Source organism: Muscardinus avellanarius (genome assembly GCF_963383645.1).
Source record: "Muscardinus avellanarius genome assembly, chromosome: 1".
NCBI lineage: Eukaryota > Metazoa > Chordata > Mammalia > Rodentia > Gliridae > Muscardinus > Muscardinus avellanarius.
In genome coordinates this window covers 158,846,054-158,868,103 of record NC_137786.1, presented here as the reverse complement: position 1 = coordinate 158,868,103, position 22,050 = coordinate 158,846,054, and the positions used below count along the sequence as shown (strand labels likewise).

At 47.8% G+C, this 22,050-nt stretch overlaps 1 protein-coding gene across 1 annotated transcript; it reads right to left on the bottom strand.

Moving 5' to 3' along the window:
* Window positions 1-1,181: 1,181 nt before the first annotated feature.
* On the bottom strand, window positions 1,182-21,634 carry VSTM5 (V-set and transmembrane domain containing 5; the record flags this gene model as incomplete). Its single annotated transcript, XM_080693306.1, has 4 exons — window positions 1,182-1,222; window positions 1,353-1,493; window positions 1,578-1,904; window positions 21,541-21,634. 4 exons carry the CDS (start codon window positions 21,632-21,634, stop codon window positions 1,182-1,184), a joined length of 603 nt encoding a protein of 200 aa, XP_080549432.1.
* Window positions 21,635-22,050: the final 416 nt, after the last annotated feature.

Genomic DNA, 22,050 nt, shown 5'->3' with positions numbered 1-22,050 from the left:
CAGGGAGCTAACTTTATATCTCTGAATACTGGAGAAAGAAAAGAGAATGGAAAATAAACTTCCTGGTGTAAGTTGGAAATGGAGAAACTGTCAGGTAAACACTGGCCAACACTGGGGAGAATAAGGAGCCAAGCCGGCCGTGGTTTGTTCCCCAGCTCAGCTGGAGCTCCAACCCCAGGGCATTTTAACTCCAGCACTCAGTACAGCATTTTCCACCATAGCTTTCCAGGTCCTTGAAGAATCTGCTTTTCTCCTGTTTCTCTGAGTGCTGTGGGGATGCTGTGGGCTTCTCTTGATACCCCGACGGTGAGGTAGGTGAGGGCCAAGTGCTCCTCGGCCCACGCAGGAGAGGAAGAGCTTGACTGGCCACGTGGAGTGTTGGTGACCGAGAGGGCCAGACCTGAAGCCCAGGTTGCCCATCCCCCAGTTGTGCCATCCGTCCTTCAGGCTCGGCTGTCACACAGATGGCATTACCTGGCTTGCCAGCAGGCCAGGCACTGCCCACAGTGGAGATGAACTTCATTTTCCTCACACCGACCTCATTTTGCACCATGAGAGAGAATCTGTCTATTCCCTGGACAGAGTGCACCAAGCTCCTTGCCCTGAAGCTCTAAGCCACAGGCCTCACCTCTCAGCAGCTCGCTCCAGCATTCAGGCTCTTTCTACCTCTGCTTTGAGGCAACACATTGTCTACGAGCCTCAGGCACAGTGGCTCCCACGACAGTGCTCCTGAGGAGGTTGGAGGGTTTAGTAGTTTCCAGGGCATAAAGAAGCACAATGGGCATGTTCCAGTGCCCGCTGCACACCAGCCAGCCCAGAGATGCTCTGCCCGGGCCACGGGAACTCCTCCGCCACGGAGACTCCTCCTGCCTGGGGCCAGAGGCGGTGTCATGAGCAGCAGCCAGTGCTCAGCATGGCCCTGGAGCTGACCCAGCAAAGCTCCTGACTTAGAGCCTCAGTCACTCCTCTTCTTGAATTTAGTGCAAGTCCCAGAGCTGATTTGTCCAAGCCAAAGTCTTTAACCCCATGCGGTCAGTGCCATTCTCCCCACCTGTCCTGTTAGGAAGAGGTTGTGTGGCAGGACCACAGGAGCTGGAGAGTGAGTGGATTGGCTGCGTTTGTTCCTTTGGTGGAGAACCATCTGCCTTTTGAGGTAGGAATGTAACTGGGTGAAGCCTTGACTAACATTCAACGTCTTGCAGCTCGATCTCCGTTGTGCTTTCTGCAAAGCAAAAGACAGGTTGATGAGTCGAAAATCAGCCACACAGGGGTTTCTTGGCATAAACAAGATAATACATGCCACCTCTGGCCTCGGGACCGTGAGTGGATTATCACCATGCCCGGGACGTTACCTTCGAGTTTGTGTCTTCTCTTCCTCTGGAATTTATATGAACACTTGTTGCACACCCACATGAGGCTGATTAACACTGCGGCCACAGCAGTGAGTAGAGCGAGGAAGACAGCGACGAAGTGGAGGTCTTCATAGAGGATCTCTGGGGGAGGGGAGAGGTGTCTCTTAATATCATGAAGGTGGCGGCCACACCACAGTGCAGAGGGGGCCCCTGGGATCATCTTACCAGACACATGCAAGACAATGGTACCAAACTGGCTGCTCCCCAGCCGCTCAGTCACGGTGATGCTGTAGTAGCCAGAATCCCTCACACCCACGCTGAAGAGCTGGATGGAGCCATTGTCGAATGTGCAGACTCTGTCCTTGTGGCTTTGGGAGACATTGGCCTGAGTCCCTGGCTTCCACTCCACGATCTTCTGCACGCCCCAGTTGGACGTGTACTTCCATTCGATGGTGGGCACCCCGTGGCAGGAGTAGTCAACAGAGAGCAGGATGTCTTCTTCCACCGTGGCATTGATGGCGGGCTGGGGGATGTACAGTGAGACGCCCTGACCTGCAGATTGGAGCACTAGAGGTTAGGCATACTTACATGAACTTGAAGTCAACTTCTCGAATTCATTAGTTATAAAAGGGGCTGGGAATGTAGCTCAGAGGTAGAATACCCCAAATCTGAGCCAGGCGTGGTGGTGCACACTCATAATCCCAATATTTGGGAGGCCGAGGCAGGAGGATCACAGGTTTGCAGCCAGCCCTCTGAAACTTAGTGAGACCCTTTCAAAATAAAGAATTAAAAATAGGGGGTAAAGCTCAGAGGTAGAATGCCCCTGGGTTCAACCCCTAGGACCAAAAAATAAAATAAAATAAAAAAAGAATACCCCTGATCTACAAAATAAGTAAACAAACAGGGATAATACAATGACAATTGGAGGTAATAAAACATTAGATGATCAAGGAAAACCTCACTGAGTAAATTATTTGAACTGAGACCTAAAAGACCAGGAAGAGGAGGAGGAAGCAGCCCCGTGAAGGCGCAGGGATCAGCACTTTGTGCAGAGGGAACAAATGTGCAGGGAGAATGAGCACGAGTCAGGGAGGCAGCCAGAGTGCTGGAATGCAATGAGGGTTTAGCAGATGAGGCCAGAGGGCTGGCCAGGAGCCAGGTCAGGTGGCAGCTCCTCAAGAATGATAGGACGCTACAGAAGGGCTTGGGCAGGAGGCTGATGATGTTCCCCACTGGCTAAGAGTGTCTGCTATGGAGAACATATTGGAAGTTGTGAGGCAAGAGTGGAAGCCAGAGGAGCAACGGTCAGTTGGCTATTCAAAGAGGCAAGCAACAGGGATGGCAACTGGGTTTGGTGGTTCACTCCTGTGATCCTAGGGCTTGGGAGGGAGGCTCAAACAGAGGGTTGCAGGTTTGAGGACAACCTCAGCAATTTAGCAAGATCCTTAGCAATTTAGTAAGATTGTTTCAGAACAAAAAATAAAAAGGGCCTGGGTATCGTGGTGCACGCTTGTAATCCCAGTACTTGGGAGGCTGAGACAGGAGTCATGGGTTTGTGGCCAGCCTCAGCTACTTAATGAGGCCCTCTGCAATTCAGTGAGACCCTGTTTCAAAATACAGAATAAAAAATAGGGCTGGGGGTATAGCTCAGAGGTAGAATGCCCCTGGGTTCAATTCCCACACAAAAAATAAATAAAAAGGGGCTGGGGGTGTAGCTTAGAAATAGAATGGCCCTGGGTTCAGTCTCTAATACTAAATAACTAACTAAATACAAAGAAGGGCAAAGAATATAGCTTGGAGGTAGAATGCCTCTGGGTTCAATCTTTAGTGAGAGAGAGAAAGAGAGCGAGAGAGCGAGAGAGAGCGAGAGAGAGCGAGAGAGAGCGAGAGAGCGAGAGAGAGAGAGAGCGAGAGAGTGAGAGAGCGAGAGAGAGAGAGAGGGCACGCGGGTGCACTGTGGAGCTTAGTAAAGCGATATGGTTTAAGACATGTTTAAAATAAAGGATAGAACACACATAACACACCGACGAACTGAATGTGGACATGGGAGTGGGTGAGACAAAGGCATCGAAGCAGAGATTTATATTGCTAGTTGAATGAACAATAGTGTCATTGGCTGAAGTAAGTATGTGTGTGAGTGTGCGTGTGTGTGTACATGCACTAAATAAGTACCAGGCACCAGGCCCTGTGCCGACTGCTTCACATTCATCATGTCATTAAACCTTCATTGACCCACTGTGAAAACATCAAGGATTTCCCTTGGACTCAACAGGACTGAAAAGCTTGTCCAAGTTCCATCCACAGGGCTGAGATTCCTATCTGGGCTGCTGATTCCAAAGCTCACACATTTAACCTCTCCGCTCAAATCAAAGGTCAGTGGTTGGCATTGGAGGGAACAAAATGTGACAAGCACCTTTCAGCACTGAGGAGTGGTCAGGGCCAGCTAGAGACTAGATGGTGATGTAGGCTTGCAGAACTCTGTTTAGAATTTGTGGCCAGGCATGGTGGTGAAGGCTTGTAATCCCAGTCCTTGGTTTCTTTTAAGGTATTGAGGCAATCCTCAATACCGCAAAAGGAAACCAAGGGGCATTCTACCTCTGAGCTACACCATGCCTGGCTTTATTTCTCTTTTGATTTCCTCTTTAACCCATTGGTTTTTCAGGACTGTTACTTGGTTTCCACCTATTTGACTATCCTCCTATTATTACTTTCTAGATTTAATCCATTATGATCAGAAGAGATACTTGATAGAATTGTTTCTGAATTTGTTAAGAGTTGAGAAAAGGCTGGGCATGGTGGCGTATGCTTGTAATCCCTGTGCTTGGGAGGATGAGACAGGAGGATTGCACGGGTTCGAAGCCAGCCTCAGCTACTTAGTGAGGCTCTCAGCAACTTAGTGAGACCCTGTTTCCAAATAACATATAAAAAAGGTCTGGAAGTATAGCCCGGAGGTAGAAAGCCTCTGGGTTCCACCCCCAGTACCACCAAAAAAAAAAAAAAAGAGTTGAGAAAAAACTCCGCTAACCAGATAGACTAGTCAGACATCAAACTAGATTTTAGGTACAAACAGTTCCTCCTTTTGTCAATCTTTCACATATATTAGGAATAAATGTCTACAACAAGGATAAAAATGAACAGTTCCAAAGGTTTTAACATAGCTTGCTTGTCAGATGTTTAAAAGATTGAATTAATGAGTGTTCTCTTCTGCTCCTCATGCTAAAATCATTCCAAAACACTTTCAGAGAGGCTGAGACAGGAGGATCACAGATTCAAAGCTAGTCTCAGCAATTTATCAAGCCCCTGTTTCTTTCTTTTCTTTTTTTTTTTTTTTGGTGGTACTGGGAGTGGAACCCAGAGGCTTTACTACCTCCGGGCTATACTCCCAGACCTTTTTTTTATATTTTATTTGGAAACAGGGTCTCACTAAGTTGCTGAAAGCCTCACTAAGTAGCCGAGGCTGGCTTCGAACCCGTGCGATCCTCCTGTCTCATCCTCCCAAGCACAGGGATTACAAGCATAGGCTACCACGCCCAGCTCAGATAAAGACAAATTTAAAGTTTAAAAGTTAAACTGGGAGGGGTGGCCCACACCTATAATCCTAGTACTTGAAAAGCTGAGACAGGTGGATCACAGGTTCAAGGCCAACCTCAGCCATAAGTGAGACCAGTTTCAAAATAAAACATAAGCAGGGCGTGGTGGCACACGCTTGTAATCCCCCAATTTGGGAGGCTGAGACAGGAGGAACCTGCAGGTTTGAAGCCAGCCTCAGCTGGCTTAAGAGACCCTGTTTCCAAATAAAATATAAAATAGGTCTGGGAGTGTAGCCCGGAGGTAGAAGCCCCCTGGGTTCCATCCCCAGTATCACAAAAAAATCCCCCCAAAGCCCCACAAAAAACAAAAATAAAAAACCAAAAACAAACAAAACAAATAAACAAAAACCATAAAATAGGGCTGGGAGCCAGGCGTGGTGGTGCACACTTGTAATCCCAGCATTTGGGAGGCTGAGATAGAAGTATCCAGGTTTGCAGACAGCCCCAGCTATTTAGTGAGGCCCTTTGCAGCTCAGTGAGACCCCTGTTTCAAAATAAAGAATAAAAAAAATAAATAAGCCAGGCGTGGTGGCGCATGCTTGTAATCCCCACACTTGGGAGGCTGAGACAGGAGGATTGCGTAGGTTTGAAGCCAGCCTCAGCTACTTAGTGAGGTTCTCAGCAACTTAGTGAGACCCTGTTTCCAAATAAAATATAAATGGGTCTGGGAGTATAGCCCAGAGGTAGAAAGCCTCTGGGTTCTACCCCCAGTACCACCAAAAAAAAAAAAAAAAAAAAAAAAGAAAGAAAGAAAGAAAAAGAATTAAAAGAATAGGGCTGGGGCTATAGCTGGAGGTAGAATGCCCCTGGGTTCCATCCCCAGTATCCCCAAAATAAAATAAAATAGGGCTGGGGGTATAGCTCAAAGGTAGAATGCCCCTGGGTTGAATCCCCAGGTATCACACAGATAAAAAAAAATAAGTTTAAAATGTTTACCTCATCTTCACTTGAATTCTATGTGAAAAGCAAGATGCAGCTAAATTTCTAGACATTAGCCGGGCGTGGTGGCTCATGCTTATAATCCCAGCATTTGGGAGGCTGAGACTGGAGGATCGCGGTTCGCGGACAGCCTCAGCTACTTAGTGAGGCCCTGTGCAACTCAGTGAGACCCGGTTTCAAAATAAAGAATAAAAAATTGGGCAGGGGGTGTAGCTCGGAGGTCAAATGCCTCTGGGTTCTATCCCCAGACCTGCAAATAAATAAATAAATAAATAAATAATTGCTAGACATCTCCCAGGTAGACAGGGACACCTGTTTAAAGAACAAGTCATAGAATTGAGGATTTCAGTCAGATAGAAGTTACTAGAACCTAGCCGGGCACCCTGGTGCACACTTGTAATCCCAGTACGTGGGAGGCTGAGACCAGAGGATCGCTGGTTCACAGCCAGCCTCAGCTACTTAGTGAGGCCCTCTGCAATTTATTGAGACCCTGTTTCAAATTAAAGAATAAAAAATAGAGCTGGGAGTATAGCTCAGAAGTAGGATGCCCCTGGGTTCAATCCCCAGTACTGAAACAAACAAACAAAAACAAAAACAAACCCCTGAAGTTACTGAAACCTGAAACAAAGGGATTCTTAGAAGTCTGAGTTCCTGGAGCTGGTCAGAGCATCTGAGAACCAAAAGCTATGGAGAAAAAAAGTAGGAAGGTGAAACCATCTACAGAGCAGTGGGTGGAAGAGAACACTCAGAATGGCTCCTTTTCTTAAAATGAGTCACAGAGGATGTGGTTTTCAGTCTTAAAACACTGATTGTAAAGTCGGGTGTGGTGGCACATGCTTGTTTTCCCAGCATTTGGGAGGTTGAGACAGGAGGATTGCAGTTCACAGACAGCCTCAGCTACTTAGTGAGTGAGGCCCTTTGCAGCTCAGTGAGACCCCCTGTTTTAAAATAAATAATATGCTGGGCGTGGTGGCACACACTTGTAATCACCGCGCTTGGGAGGTGGAAACAGGACATTTGCGCAGGTTCAAAGCCAGCCTTGCTGGCTTAAGAGACCCTGTTTCCAAATTTTTAAAAATATATAAAATAGGTCTGGGATTGTAGCCTGGAGGTAGAAGAGTTCCATCTCCAGTACTACCAAAGAATAAGAATAAGAATAAGAATAAGAATAAGAATAGTAATAATAATAAAATAAAGAGCCGGGCGTGGTGGCGCACGCTTGTAATCCCAGCATTTGGGAGGCTGAGACCTGGAGGGTCGCGGTTCGCGGACAGCCTCAGCTACTTAGTGAGGCCCTGTGCAACTCAGTAAGACCCGGTTTCAAAATAAAGAATAAAAAATAGGGCAGGGGATGTAGCTCAGAGGTTGAATGCCCCTGGGTTCTATCCCTAGACCCACAAATAAGAAAGAAAAAAGAAAGAAAGAAAGAAAGAAAGAAAGAAAGAAAGAAAGAGAGAAAGAAAGAAAAACAGGAAGGAAGGAAGGAAGGAAGGAAGGAAGAAAGAAAGAATAAAGAATAAAAACTAGGTGATAGGTCGGGTCCCCCTCCCCTTTCCCATGTGACCCCTCAGTGGGGACAGGAGGCAGACCCTGGAAGCCAGAAGCAGAGATATCACAGACTCCAGATGTTTATGAGACTCCAAACATCGCAAGACGGACTGCAGAGGTCGCAAGACTACCGATATCGTGAGAGAATCAGCAAACCTATAAAACATTGGTGCACCCTCGACTCTCCAAACATGAGGCTCATTGCTCCCTTCCCCCACAGCCTGCTGACTCCCCAGGGGTGCCAGGTCCGAATAAAGCAGCAGCTTTTGATAACCTGGGTGGTATTTTACCTCTTTTGCGACTCCCTAGCTCCATTTTCAATGTTTTGCTAGGGCTAGGGGTATAGCTCTGAGGTAGAATGCCCCCGGGTTCCATCTCCAGTACTGCAAAACACACACACACACACACACACACACACACACACACACACACACATTGATTGTATAAGAAGGAAGGTATATTTTCTGAACTAACAACAAAAGTGAATACTATTGAAGATAACAATTAGAGTGAACAAGAATATCAACCAATAATGAGACATATATTACCAACATGGCCTCTGAATTTAAGGAGTGTCATGGAGATATGCTATTCATCAGCTTCCTTTTACTGTAACAAATACCAGAGATAAGTCAACTTAAAAAGGGGAAGGTTTAACCAGGCTTGGTGGCAAACACCCATAATCCTAGTACTTGGGAGACCAAGACAGGAATTTTGCAGGTTTGCTGCCAGCCGCAGCAATTTAGCAAAACCCTTAGCAACTTGTTAAGACACTGTTTCAAAATAAAAAACAAAATAGGGCTGGGGTGTAGCTCAGAGGTAGAATGTCCCTGAGTTCTCAATCCCAGTACCACCACCAAAAAAAAAAAAAAAAAAGAGCTGGGCGTGGTGGCGCATTCTTGTAATCCCTGCGCTTGGGAGCCTGAGACAGGAGGATCACAGGTTTGAGGCCAGTCTCAGCAACTTAGTAAGACCATTTCAAAATAAAAAATTTAGAGGCTGGGTGTATAGGTCCAAAGTAGAACGTCTCTGGACTCTGGGTTCAATCTCTAGTACAGAGAGAGAGAGAGAGAGAGAGAGAGAGAGAGAGAGAGAGAGAGAGAAAGAGAGAGTGTTATTGGGTACAGTGGTGCACACCTATAAACCCTGGGAGGCTGAGCCAGGAGGACTGCAGGTTTGAGGTCAGTCTAGCAATTTAGCAAAACCCTGTCCCAAAATTAAAGTGTTTTTTTTTTAAATTATTTTTGCGGTACTGGGGATGGAACCTAGGGACATTCTATCTCTGAGTTACAACTCTCCCAGCCCTATTTTTTATTCTTTATTTTGAAACAGGGTCTCACTGAATTGGAAAGGGCTTCACTAAGCAGTAGCTGAAGCTGTGTGCAAATCGCACTCTTCCTGTCTCAGCCTCCCAAATGCTGGAATTACAAGCATGTGCCACCATGCCTGGCTTTAGGGATTGTTTGTTTGTTTGTTTGTTTTGGTGGTACTGGTGTTCCTGGAAACCCTTCTACTTCCAGGCTACACTCCCAGACCTATTTTATATTTTTATTTGGAAACAGGGTCTCTGGCTTCGAACCTGCACGATCCTCCTGTTTCTGCCTCCCAAGCACAGGGATTACAAGCATGTGCCACCATGCCCAGCTTTAGTTTTTATTCTTTATTTTGAAACAAGATCTCATTAAGTTGTAGAGGGCTTCACTAAGTAGCTGAGGCTAGCCTTTTCTGTCTCAGCCTTGCATGTACTGGGATTACAAGCTTGTACCACCATGCCAGCTAAAATAAAAAGTGTGTGTGTGTGTGTGTGTGTGTGTGTGTGTGTGTGTGTGTGTGTTTGGTGGTACTGGGGATAGAACCCAGGGTCTTCCTACCTCTGGGCTACAGTCCCAGAACTATTTTATATTTTATTTTGAAACAGGGTCTCACTAAGTTGCTGAGAGCCTCACTAAGTAGCTGAGGCTGGCTTTGAACCTGTTCGATCCTCCTGTCTCGGCCTCCCAAGCTCTGGGATTAAAGGCCTGGGGGGTGTAGCTCAGAGGTAGAGTACCAGAGGGTTCTATTCCCTGTATGACTAAAAAAAAAAAAAAAAAAAAAAAAAAAAGAAGAAGGAAGGTTTAAGGTTTGTTTTGTTTTGGCTTGTGGTCGAGAGGTTTGGGTCCATGTCCAGTTGGCCGTGGCTTTGGGCCCAGCTGAGGCAGGCCATCATGGCGGAGAGCCTATGGTGGCACCAGCTGCTTGCAGTGTGGCAGCCAGGAAGCTATGACAGAAAGAGACAGGGACCTGCAGTCCCATCAAGGGCACACCCAACAAAACCAAAAGGCCTCCCACGAGGCTCCACCTCTTAAAGGTCCAACCATCCCCCAGTCGTGTCACAGGCTGCTGACCAAGCCTTTAACACACCGGCCTCGGGGAGACACTTATCCAAAACACTGCAGACACCTACATGAGGATAACTCATTTTTACCTCACTCTTCTGGAAAAAAAAAAAAAAAAAAAAAACCAAAAAACAAAAACAAAAAAACCCCAAAAACACTTATCCAGCAAATGTGATCCAGCTGAGAACCAGGAAATAATGGATACTGTCAATGTTACCCTTATTAGGCCTTTAAAAGCAGAAAAAAGATGTTACAAAGCACGAGTTCAGGGGTCCTAATTCAGAAAACCGTAGGAGTAGAGTGGGTATGAAGAATCCCACTTCGAGAGGGTTGCGTGCAGTGAGGGGCAGTGGAGACCTGGTGTGGCCTGGAGACAGAGGTTACACACTGGGACCTCCTCACCCAGAAACCCGGACGGGGTGCCTCAACATGTGACAGCCTCAGAGAGAAGCCAGGAGACAGTGAGATGGCTCATCAGGAGCGGGCCAGGCGCTGAGCAGGCCCTCCACACCTGGTGCTCGGTCACCCCGGAGCTGCGGTGCCGATGCTCAGCAGCCTCTGGCTCAGGTGGTCAGATGTCTGTTTGCCCAGGACTTCCCAGGATGCTATAGTGTTAGTGCTGGAATCAAGATGGTCCTGGACAAACCGGGATAGCTGGTAACCTGAATCCATTATGGAGATGTTGAAGTACAGAGAGGACACTCCAAGATACGAGACTTCTGGCTTTTGAGGCAGCCCGAGGAGCTCAGCAGGCAAGGTACAGAGTCAGAGGCTCTGGGTAAGCTGAGGAAGGGGAGGCACCCCTAACCCACCTCCCAGGGTTCGGCGTCCTACAGACCCCCATTTGAGTGAGATATCCGCTAGTCCTGAGTCCAACACCGTCCTCAGGTTCCCTCAATAGAAGGGCTCCAGCTCATCAGGTGCTAGCCTGGTGGAATATGTTATTCCTTCCTTCCTTCCTTCCAGGTACAGGGGATGGATCCCAGGGAAATTCTACCTTTGAGCTACATCCCCAGCCCCATTTTTTTTTCTTTATTTTGAAACACAGTCTCACTGAGTTGTGAAGGGCCTCACTAAGTAGCTGAGGCTGTCCATGAACTGCGATCCTCTGGTCTCCACCTCCCAAATTCTGGGATTAAAAGTGTACCCTACCACGCCCAACTAATTTTTTTTTTTTGAAGCAGGATCTTGTTAGGTTGCTGAGGCTAGCCTCAAACCTGCCATTCTCCTGTCTCAGCCTCTCAAGTACTGAGATTACAGGCATGTATCACCACACCCGGCTCACACCTTCACACCAAGCAGGGAGAATTTATATTCTATGCATCCAGGAACTCCCAGCACCCAGCACATGGCCAGGTACTTTGTAGGTGCTTAAATATACTCCCGTCAATGAATGAATGCTGGCATGCATGCCCTGCTTGCCAAACTATTGCCAATTTGAAGAGACCAAGAAGAGGGCGATGTGTTGAGCTAAGGGGCCCTGCCTCTGGCTGAGAGAGGTGGTGGCAGGACCCCTTCCCCAACCCCAAAATGGCTGAGCGTCAAACAGGCAGGAGTAGAAACCACACTGTATTGAGCAGCAGTTAAAACACCCGCATCCCCGGCCAGTTAGTGCCCTTCTTGAACCCGGCAAGTCTGGGATTTGAAAATCACAGCTTTGTGTAGGAGTCCAGCATATGAGCACCACATAATGGTTTTCCCCTTTAGCTTCCAGGAATAGTGTCGATGACTGACACATGCACACAGTTTATCGGATACCTAGCCTTCCTGCTGGTTCAGCTGGTGGATTTCCTCTTGCGCTGCCTGGTTACTCGGAAGCCAAAGTTCAGCCCATTTGAGGGGGATCTCTAGGATCTTGCTGTGCAATGGCCTTGGAAATTCACCCAGCTGTCAGCCAAACCCCAACACCCATAGACAGAGGTAGGGTGAGGTGGAGGAAACCAGGCTGTGCTCCCTCATGGGGTTTCAGCATTTGTACTCCAACTAGAGAAATCCCTCCAAAATAGCAACAGCCACTATTTCCTATCAGTAACACCTGTTACGCACCAGACCCGTATCACAGGTCATTGAAATCAAGGGTGGGAGAGTTGAATGACTTGGCCAGTATCAGACTGTCAAAGAGAAAGAAGTCTGTGCAGACATTTTACTGAAACATTACTTGGGTGATCTTTATACTCAAACATTACTCTAGTGATCATAAATGGGTGTAACCTGAACAGCCAAGTAATCTATAAAAATATGTAACTAGCATTTACTTTGTGTGTGTGTGTGTGTGTGTGTGTGTGTGTGTGTGTGTGTGTAGTACTGGGATGATGAAACCCAGGGGCATTCTACCTTTAAGCTACACCCCCAAACCTATTTTTTATTTTTTTAGGTACTTGGGATGGAACCCAGGGGCATTCTGCCTCTGAGCTACACCCCCTGCCCTATTTATTATTCTTTATTTTGAAACAGGGTCTCACTGAGTTGCAAGGGGCCTCACTAAGTAGCTAAGGTGACAGCAATCTTCCTGTCTTAACCTCCCAAATGCTGGGATTACAAGTGTGCACTACCACTCCTGGCTTATTTTGACCCAGAAATTCCTCTTTTAGGAATTCATCCTTTGGGCACATTAATGCAAAAATATACATGTAAGTGTTGTCAGGAGCCCAGGTGAGTAACATCCCCAGCATAGAGCCACTGGGAGCTTAGCTGGTATTCCACTCAAAGACCACTGGCACTGGCCCCCAGAGCTTGTGTCCTCAAGACCCTAGACTCCCTGCACCTGGGCTTTCCTTGGAAAGTGGGATTGGGGTAGGAAAGTATAGTCATTGTTCTTTAAGATGAGAACTGTGTTGCTTAGCTAGCCAAAATGGGAGAGGAAGGGGAGGGGGTTGGCAGGTTCAAGGTTAGAAAATAACTTTCTCCCATAACTGATTTGCTGGGCTGGGAAAGTAGCAGTTGGCCCTGTGGGCAAAGGGAAAATGGTACACAGTGGACCATGAAGTCCAGTTTAATGAAAGAATGCTCATTCCTCCTCCTCCTCCTCCTCCTCCTCCTCCTCCTCTTCCTCCTCCCCCTCCTCCTCCTCCTCCTCTTCCTCCTCCCCCTCCTCCTCCTCCTCCTTTGCCTTGGAGTCTTCCCCTTCAAGAAGCCCCATCCACACTCAAAACTCAGTTCTCTGCCTTTCTCAGTACCCCAGGGTATGTGATGTTAAATCTTCTGTGTGGGATCTAACTTCCCCTCAGGCTTCGTAAGTCCTCTGTGTGGGTAGCCTCTGCACCTACCATCTGGTCCCACACACAGTAGCACAAGAACTACTGAGCCCAACAAAACTTCAAAGCAAAACCAGGCTTGGTGTGTGCCTGTAATCCCAGTACTTGGGAGGCTAAAACAAGAGGACTGCAAGTTCAAGGACAGACTCAACAACTTAGAGAGGCTCTTTATCAACTTAGAACATGTCTCTCAAAATAACAAATAAAAAGGGCTAGGGGTAGTAGCTCAGAGGAAGAATACCCCTGAGCTCCATCCCCAGTACCAAAAATCAAAACAAAATAAAACAAAAGCCGGGCATGGTGGCACACGCTTGTAATCCCTGCGCTTAGGAGGCAGAGACAGAAGGGTCCCACAGGTTCAAAGCCAGACTCGCTGGCTTAAAAGACCCTGTTTCCAAATAAAATATAAAATAGGTCTGGGAGTGTAGCCCAGAGGTAGAAGGCCCCTGGATTCCACCCCCAGTACCACCACCAAAATAAATAAATAAATAAATACAACAATAAACAACTTAAAAGCAGCCTTGTTTCTTGCCCTAAGGCTGGTGGTAAAGCCACAGTAAGGTGTAAGTGAGACTCTGCTGCATGATGATGGGTATTTTGAGAACAAGTGGGAGACATGTGTGTACTCCTTGACAACCTGTTCCCCAGCACCAGACTCATGGAAGGGACCCAGAAATGGTCTAGACCAGCAATGCAGTGCCTGGCTACACATTAGAATCACCTGAAGAGCTTGCAAGCAAAACAATACAGTGTCTGAGGCCAGCCCTTAGCTGACTTTACTGGCCTGGGCTAGGGTGTGGGCATCCTCAGTCTGAGGAGCCCCCAGGCAGTTCTACTGTGCAGCCTGGGCTGAAAATTGCCGAGTTCCCTCAACCCCCTTGCCCTGTGTACTCAGAAAAGGAGGAGGGTGACATCACACACAGTGTAAGCAGTGTTTGGAATGGCAACTGGTTCCCCAGGCCCTTCCCTCTGCAGAGTTTCTTTGGGGTCAGCATTGCACAGGCTTGAGCTGTCCTCCCCAGGGTGCCCCTGAGCAAGGGAAAGGACAACACAGTTCCCTAAATGCTGGACACGTGGACAAGTAATGTCCTGTGCTCTCTTTACAAGCTGATTTCCTTTTCAGCCCTTTATACTCAGGACTGACCAGTGCCTACCAGCCTAGCAAATTAGTTACAAGTGACTGAACCTGCCAGTCCTCCCTCCCTCCCTCCCTCCCTCCCTCTCTCCTCTCCTCTCCCTCATTTGGCCATTTGGACTAGCTAAGGAAATACAGTCATGAACCATATAACTATGGCCCATATATGTGATGATGGTATCATATGATCATATCGGCTAGCAGCATCATACTGGCTTGATTTGTGTAAACACACTCTATGACATTCACATGATAATGAAATCAGCCAATGATGTGTTCCTCAGACTGTATCCTCATCTTTTTTTTTTTATTTTTGGTGGTACTGGGAGTGGAACCCAGGGGCTTTCTACCTCTGGACTATACTCCTAGACCTACTTTCTTTTTCTTTTCTTTTTTTTTTTTTTGTGATACTAGAGGTAGAACCCAGAGGCTTTCTACCTCCGGGCTATACTCCCAGACCTTTTTTATATTTTATTTGGAAACAGGGTCTCGCTAAGTTGCTGAGAGCCTCGCTAAGTAGCTGAGGCTGGCTTTGAACCCGTGCGATCCTCCTGTCTCAGCCTCCCAAGCGTGGGGATTACAAGCGTGCGCCACCACGCCCAGCCTGTATCCTCATCTTAAGCAATGCATGACTTTGCTTTTCTACTCCAAATCCATTTTTGAGGGAAAACCCAGGCGCAGGAAGACTAGGGTCCTCAGTGCCCAGGCTCTGGAGGCTGGTGACCACGCAGCTAAGCGCCAGCCGAGGTCCCAGTGGGCATGTGAGGGCAACACCCACTCCCACTGCTCTTGCTTAGCATGACCAGACCCTGCCAGGCCCCCAGAGGAATAGTGCACCTACATGTTGATCACCTGCTATATGCCTGCAATTCTCCTCTACCCTGCTCTACTGTATACACTTCCTCATCCTCAAGGCCCAGCCTCGCCTTCTCTATGGAGCCTTTCCTTGGGGACTCACTGCCTCCTGTGACTGGCAGAGGCAACACTTAGTCTCTGGAGGGATTCAGCTCTGATCCATGCCAGCTGTAATTTTAGTGAAGCTACTGACTGCTAATACGCATGCCGACTTTAGATAGTAGATGAAGGGGATGGGAGGGGCAGAAAGGACAAATGAAATTTACGGGGAAATGAAACTGAGGAAATTATGTATGTGTATGTACAGATATGTAACGTTGACTCTCACTATCATGTATAATACGCACATGCATCAGTAAAAATTGACTATAAAAAGCCAGGTGCGGTGGTGCACGCTTGTAATCCCAGCGTTTGGGAGGATGAGAAAAGAGGATCGCACCGGTTCGAAGCCAGCCACAGCTACTTAGTGAGGCTCTCAGCAATTGTGAGACTCTGTTTCCAAATAAAGTATAAAATATAGGTCTGAGAGTATAGCCTGGCGGTAGAAAAGCCCCTGGGTTCCACCCCCAGTACCACACACACACACACACACACACACACACACACACACACCTGGGTGTGGTGGTGCATGCTTGTAATCCTAGCATTTGGGAGGCTGAGACAGGAGGATCAGGGTTTGTGGCAGCCTCAGCTACTTAGTGGGGCCCTCTGTAAATTAGTGAGACTTTTTTAAAAAAAGATTAAAATAAAAAAATCAGGATGGGGCGTAGCTCGGAAACAGAATGCTTCTGGGTTTAATCCCCAGTACTGAAAAAAAAAGTCTTAAGTTGTAGCTCAGAGGCAAAAGTAGTACAGTTATACATACACAGATAGTAATAGAAAGGAATATACAAGATCTCTAATCACATAGATAGAGCTAAAAAAAATAGTGTAAAATGAAGTTGCCAAATAACAAATATGGCATGATTGCATTTTAAAAAGTATACTGAAAAATCACTTTTCTCCTAATAGATTTATATTATGAAAAACTACTTTCTATAAATCTGAAAAAAAAAACAAAACCCAATGCAGAGCAAGATCACAGCTCGGTTGTCTCTGCTCATTAGGGCCCGATGCAGATGTGTGTAGTGTGGGTGGCAGCACTGGGTAACTCGTAAGGTCTGTCCTGGAGTGATAGATTGAGAGTCTCCAAGGCGTCTCAGGGGATTCCTCCTACCTGGGCTCTCCCTTCTCTTTACCCCTATCCTCAGCTAAGTCCGGAACCCACAGCTCCATTCGGTTGTGGCAGCTCTGGGCCTGTCTACTTCTTCCCTAGACCCTGGCTCAGCCCAAACTATTCCTAGGAATTAAGATTTACATGACTCAGTGGAGCCACCTCCTCCAGCCCCCACCCTCCTATAGGATATTAGTGCATGCGCGCGTGCTTGTGTGTGTTGTGTGTGTGTGTTGGGCTTCTTTTTAGAAAGTAGAGTTGAGGCTGAGACAGGAAGATCAAAGGTTTGAGGACAGCCTTAGCAAGTAGTGAGACTCTCAGCAACCTAGTGAGACCTTGTTTCCAAACAAAAAATAAAACAGGGCTGGGGTATAGCCTGGAGGTGCAATACATCTGGGTTCCATCCTCAGTAACACACATACACACAAAAAAAGAAAAAAAGAAAAAAGAAAGAAAGAAAATAAAAAGAGAGTCGAGTTGAAACAGGAAGAAAGCTGGCCTGGCTCCAGGCCCTTAACTATCCTCTGCTTCCAAATGACAGGGAACACAGGGAACTCATAGGCCTGGTGGATAATTCACTGTTATGGGCTGGGAAGAAAATAAACAAGGGTTTCAGAAAGGAACTCCATGATGTCCCCCTGGAGTTGTGCCAGCTTTCTGAAGGGACAAGGCGTTAAGTCCCTGAATCAGTCAGGCTGCTATAACAGCACACCACAGCCTGGGTGATTTACACAGTGGACATTTATTTCTCATAGTTTTTTTTTTTTTTTTTGGTGGTACTGGGGGTGGAACCCAGGGCCTTTCTACCTCCAGGCTACACTCCCAGACCTATTTTACACTTTATTTGGAAACAGGGTCTCACTAAGTTGCTGAGAGCCTCACTAAGTAGCTGAGGCTGGCTTCGAACCTATGTGATCCTCCTGTCTCAGCTTCCCAAGCACGAGGATTACAGGTGTGCGCCACCACGCCCAGCTTTATTTCTCATAGTTCTAAGGGCCAGAAAGTCCAAGATCTAGGTGCCGGAGATTTGGTTTGTGGTGAGGGGGGCTCTCTTCCTGGCTTGTAGACTATCATTTCTTGCTGTGTTTTCCCATGGTAGACAAAAGGTGAGTTCTGGTCTCTCATTATGAGGACACAAATCCATAAAGGAAGTACCACTTCATGACCACATCTAAGCTTAATTCTCTCCCCAAAGCCCCACCTCCATATAACTTCATATTGGAGTTAGGGCTTCAACATATGAATTTAGTGGGGATGCAAACATTGAGCCCACAATATTCACCCCTGTCTCCCCAATGCATATCCTTCCTGCATGCAAAATATATTACATCCCATTAGTCCTCAAAGTCTCAACTCCTTTCAGCATTAACTCTAAACTCTAAAGCCTCATCTAAATATCACCTAAACCAGATAGAGGTGAGGTGCCAGGTACAATTCATTCTGGGGCAAATTCCTTCCCAGCTGTGAATCTATGAAACAACAGAAGTCATGTGTTTCCAAAATACAATGGAGAGCTGGGCATGGTGGCACACGCCTATCAGCCTATCATTCTAGTACTGGAGAAGCTGATACAGGAGGATCACAGGTTCAAGGACAGCCTCAACAACCTAGAGAGACTCTCAACAACCTAGCAAGACCCTGTTTCCAAACAACAAAATAATAAAGGTCTGCAGTGTAGCTCAGAGGTAGAATGCCCTTGGGTTCAACTCCCAGTACCACACAAACAACAACAAAATCATCAATAACAACAATGAAGGAATAGATACAGGACAGAGACTCTCATTCCAAAAGAAAGGGAAAAATTGGAAGGAGAGGGTTGATAGGTTCCAGAAGGTCTGAACACCATTAGATCTTTGGTTGGATGTTCTGCTTTCAGGAACCACTGGGGTGGTGTCACAACCTCAGCAGCTCAGCTAGTAGCCTTGTATCCTACGAGGCTCTGGGAACCATTGCCTGGCCAGTTGGAACTAAAGCAATGTCCCTCCTCATCCTTTTGAAAGGAGGAGCAGTCCTGCTGATTTCTTAATAGCTTTTGATTATTCCTGTCCTGCCTGGAAGAACATGCTTATAGCTGAAGCTGATGACTGTGGGGTCTAAGAAGTCTCTGTCCAGCCGGGCATGGTGGCGCACACTTGTAATCTCAGGATTTGGGAGGCTGAGATAGGGAGATTGTGAGTTTGCAGCCAGCCTCAGCAACTTGGGAGACCCTCCTCAACTTAGTGAGACCCTGTTTTAAAATAAAGAGTAGCTGGGCGTGGTACTGTAGGCTTGTAATCCCCACACTTGGGAGGCGGAGATAGGAGGATCACGCAGGTTCGAAGCCAGCTGTGCTGGCTTAAGAGACCCTGTTTCCAAATAAAAAAGTATGAAAATAGGTCTGGGAGTATAGCCCTGAGGTAGAAGGGTTTCCAGGAACCCCAGTACCACCAAAATAAATAAATAAACAAACAACAAACAAATAAATAAAATAAAGAGTAAAGCCAGGTGTGGTGGTGCACACTTGGAATTCCAGCATTTGGGAGGCCAAGACAGGAGGATCAGGGTTTGAGGACAGCCCCAGCTACTTAATGAGGCCCTTTGCAAGTCAATGAGACTCTGTTTCGAAATAAAGAATAAAAAATATGCAGAGCGGGAGTGGTGGCGCATGCTTGTAATCCCCATGCTTGAGAGGCTGAGACAGGAGGATCACACAGGTTTGAAGCCAGCCTCAGCTACTTAGTGAGGCTCTCAGGGACTTGGTAGACCCTGTTTCCAAATAAAATATAAAAAAAGATAGGTCTGGGAGTATAGCCCAGAGGTGGAAAGCCTCTGGGGTTCCACCCCCAGTACCACCACCAAAAAATAAAAAATAAAAATAAATAATATGCCTGGGGGTGTAGCTTGGAGGTAAAATGCCCCTGGGTTCATTCCTCAGTATCACAAAAATAAATAAATAAATAAATAAATAAATAAATAAATAAAAAATAAATAAAAATAAAGAGTAAAAATTAGGCTGTGGTGTAGCTTAGTTTGCCCCTGGGTTCGACATCAGGTTACACACACATACACACACACACACACACACACACACACACACACACACACACACACATACTCCCTCTATTCCTTCATTTTGTCCTGTCTGTCTACTTCAGTTCAAACTTGCAGTGTTCCTGCTGAGTGGCTGACTAGTGCCTAGTTCACACCCAGGCAATCTATCAAAGGGCTGTTCACCACACCCTTACTACTCTTTTCTGACCCTTCTTTTTTACTTTAAGATCCAGGTATCTGATTTTTTTCCTCCTAATAACTGTCCATTTTTTGACATATTTTAAGTACTCAGGAAGAAAAGAGCCTCTCCTTCAACACTTTGCTTAGAAATCTCAGCTAAATACTTAGTTTCATCACTTGCAAGTTATACTATCCACAAAAATATTCAAACCTGAACAAAATTCAGTCTGTTTTTTTTTTTTTTTTTTTTTTTTGCTTGTGGTATTGAGGATAGAACCCACGGGCTTTCTACCTCCGGGCTTTACCCCCAGATCTATTTTATTTTGGAAACAGGGTCTCACTAAGTTGCTGAGAGCCTCGCTAAGTAGCTGAGGCTGGCTTCAAACCTGTGCGATCCTCCTGTCTCAGCCTCCCAAGGGCGGGGATTACAAGCGTGGCCACCGCACCAGGCTCTTCTTGGGAGCTTTTCCTTAGGCCTAGGTTCTGAGCCCTGGTGCCTTCTGCCTCTCAAGGCTGGCCCTCTGGTTTGTCTTTCTCCCCTAAAAGAGCCTAAGTTTCCTGAGGACAAAGCTGTGAGCCGTGGCATGACTGGTACCCAGCACAGCCTGCTTTGTGAGTGAGCGCACAGCTGGCTCCTGAACATCACACGCACCCACACAGATGTGTAAGAATAGCGATTAGAAACACGTGCTGGGGGTATACAGGGTGGGGGCGGGCACTCATCTGCTGGACTAACAACCAGCCACTTCTTTCTCCGCGGTGGCCAGAGGAACATGCTCTATCCCAGTCCTACTAGGTTTTTGAGGTTAGGCCCTGCAAGCTGGGCCAGAGAAGCATAAAGACCAAGAGTGCTAAACGGCTAGGTTAGATCCTGGCTTCGCCTGACTAGCTGGTCACCTCCTGCAAGTAACAGAGCCTCCCTGTGCCTCACCAGCTTTCTCACCTGTGAAACACGGATAAGAGTAGCACCCATTTTATAAGGTTGGTCTGAAGATTAAATGATAATAGCCTTGAAAGGTAGGGAGGCTGAGAAGGCAGACGTGCTTAGTAAGCACTGGCCCTTCCTATAGGTCGGCTCACCTCCAGGGGCCCTACCCTGGACCTCTCTCCCTCTTTTTTTGGTGGTAGGGAAACCCCCTACCACCAAAGGCTGGCATCGAACCTACAAGATCCTCCTGTCTAGGCCTCCCAAGCGCAGGGATTAGAAGCCTGCGCCACCACCACGCCCGGCTTAACCTGGATCTCTTTAAAGCTCAGTGACTTATCCTGTAAAATGGGAATGCTAGCCCGGAGTGGTGATGCATGCTTGTAATCCCTGTGCTTGGGAGGCTGAGACAGGAGGATCGCACCAGTTCGAAGCCAGCCTCAGCTACTTAGTGAGACCCTGTTTCCAAATAAAGTACAAAATAGGTCTGGGAGTATAGCCAGGAGGTAGAAAAGCCCCTGGGTTCCACCCCCTGTAACACACACACACACACACACACACACACAGAGCGAATGCTAATGATAAGAAAGGAGAAAGTGCAATCGCCTTACAATCTGTCCCCAGGAGTGCGTGGGACAACACCCTGCATTCCTGCTCATCAGGTGGGGCCTCTGGGGCTAGCCCACCCAGAGCAATGGCTCCTTGCTGCAGTGCTGAGCAGCTTGCGGGGTCTCAGGCCCCAGTGCCCAGCCAGACCTCTAAGGACTCTTCTTCCTCAGAACCAGGGTGTTGCTGGTTCCCCTGAAAGGCAGGGAAGCCCACGGAAGGGCGGAGGGGCCCCTGCAGTAGGGGGCGTGGTAGTGCGCCCTAGAGGGCTGTAGTCTACTTATTCCGGAAAAGAGAAATTAAAAAAAAAAAAAAAAAAAAAAAAAAACCTTGCCGAGCAGGCAGCAGCAGTGCGGAGCCGTGTCTCCCAGCCGGCTTCCGGCTTCGATAAGCGCGGCGGGCGCCGCGGAGGCCGGGGCGCAGGACCGGGCGCAGGACCGGGCGCGGGACCCGCTCGCCCGCCGCCCGCCCGGCCTCCTGCGGATCGCGCCGCCCGCCCCGCCCCGGAGCCCCGCGCCCGCCCCGCCGCCGCGCTTACTCTGCAGACTGCGGGCTGCGGCCAGGCACAGGGCGAGGAGCCCCAGGGAGACGCTGCTTCGGGTCTTCCTCCCCCCGCACGGCAGCGGCCTCATGGGCGAGCCCCCCGCAGCACCGACCCACCACCGGCTGGGTGCTCGCCGCGCCCGTGCTCCTGCAGACTCCGAGCTCCTCCAGGGCCGATGCAGAGGAGCTGGGTGTACTGTGGTTGAACCAGTTCCCAAGGAGGAGGGAGGGGTGGAGACAGGGAGGAGAGGGAGGAGAGAGAGGAGAGAGAAAGAGAAGAGAGAGAGAACGAGCGAAGAGAGGAGAGAGGAGAGTAAGAGGGAGAGGGAGGAGAGAGAGAGAGAGAGAGAGAGAGAGAGAGAGAGAGAGAGAGAGAGAGAGAGAGGAATGAGATTGAGGAGGTATACTCTCAGAGGTAAATAATGACAAATAACGAGCCGTCTTTTGCCGTTCACAACCACTTTACTGGTATTAGAGATTCAGCTGGATGCTGTGTGGCAGGAGG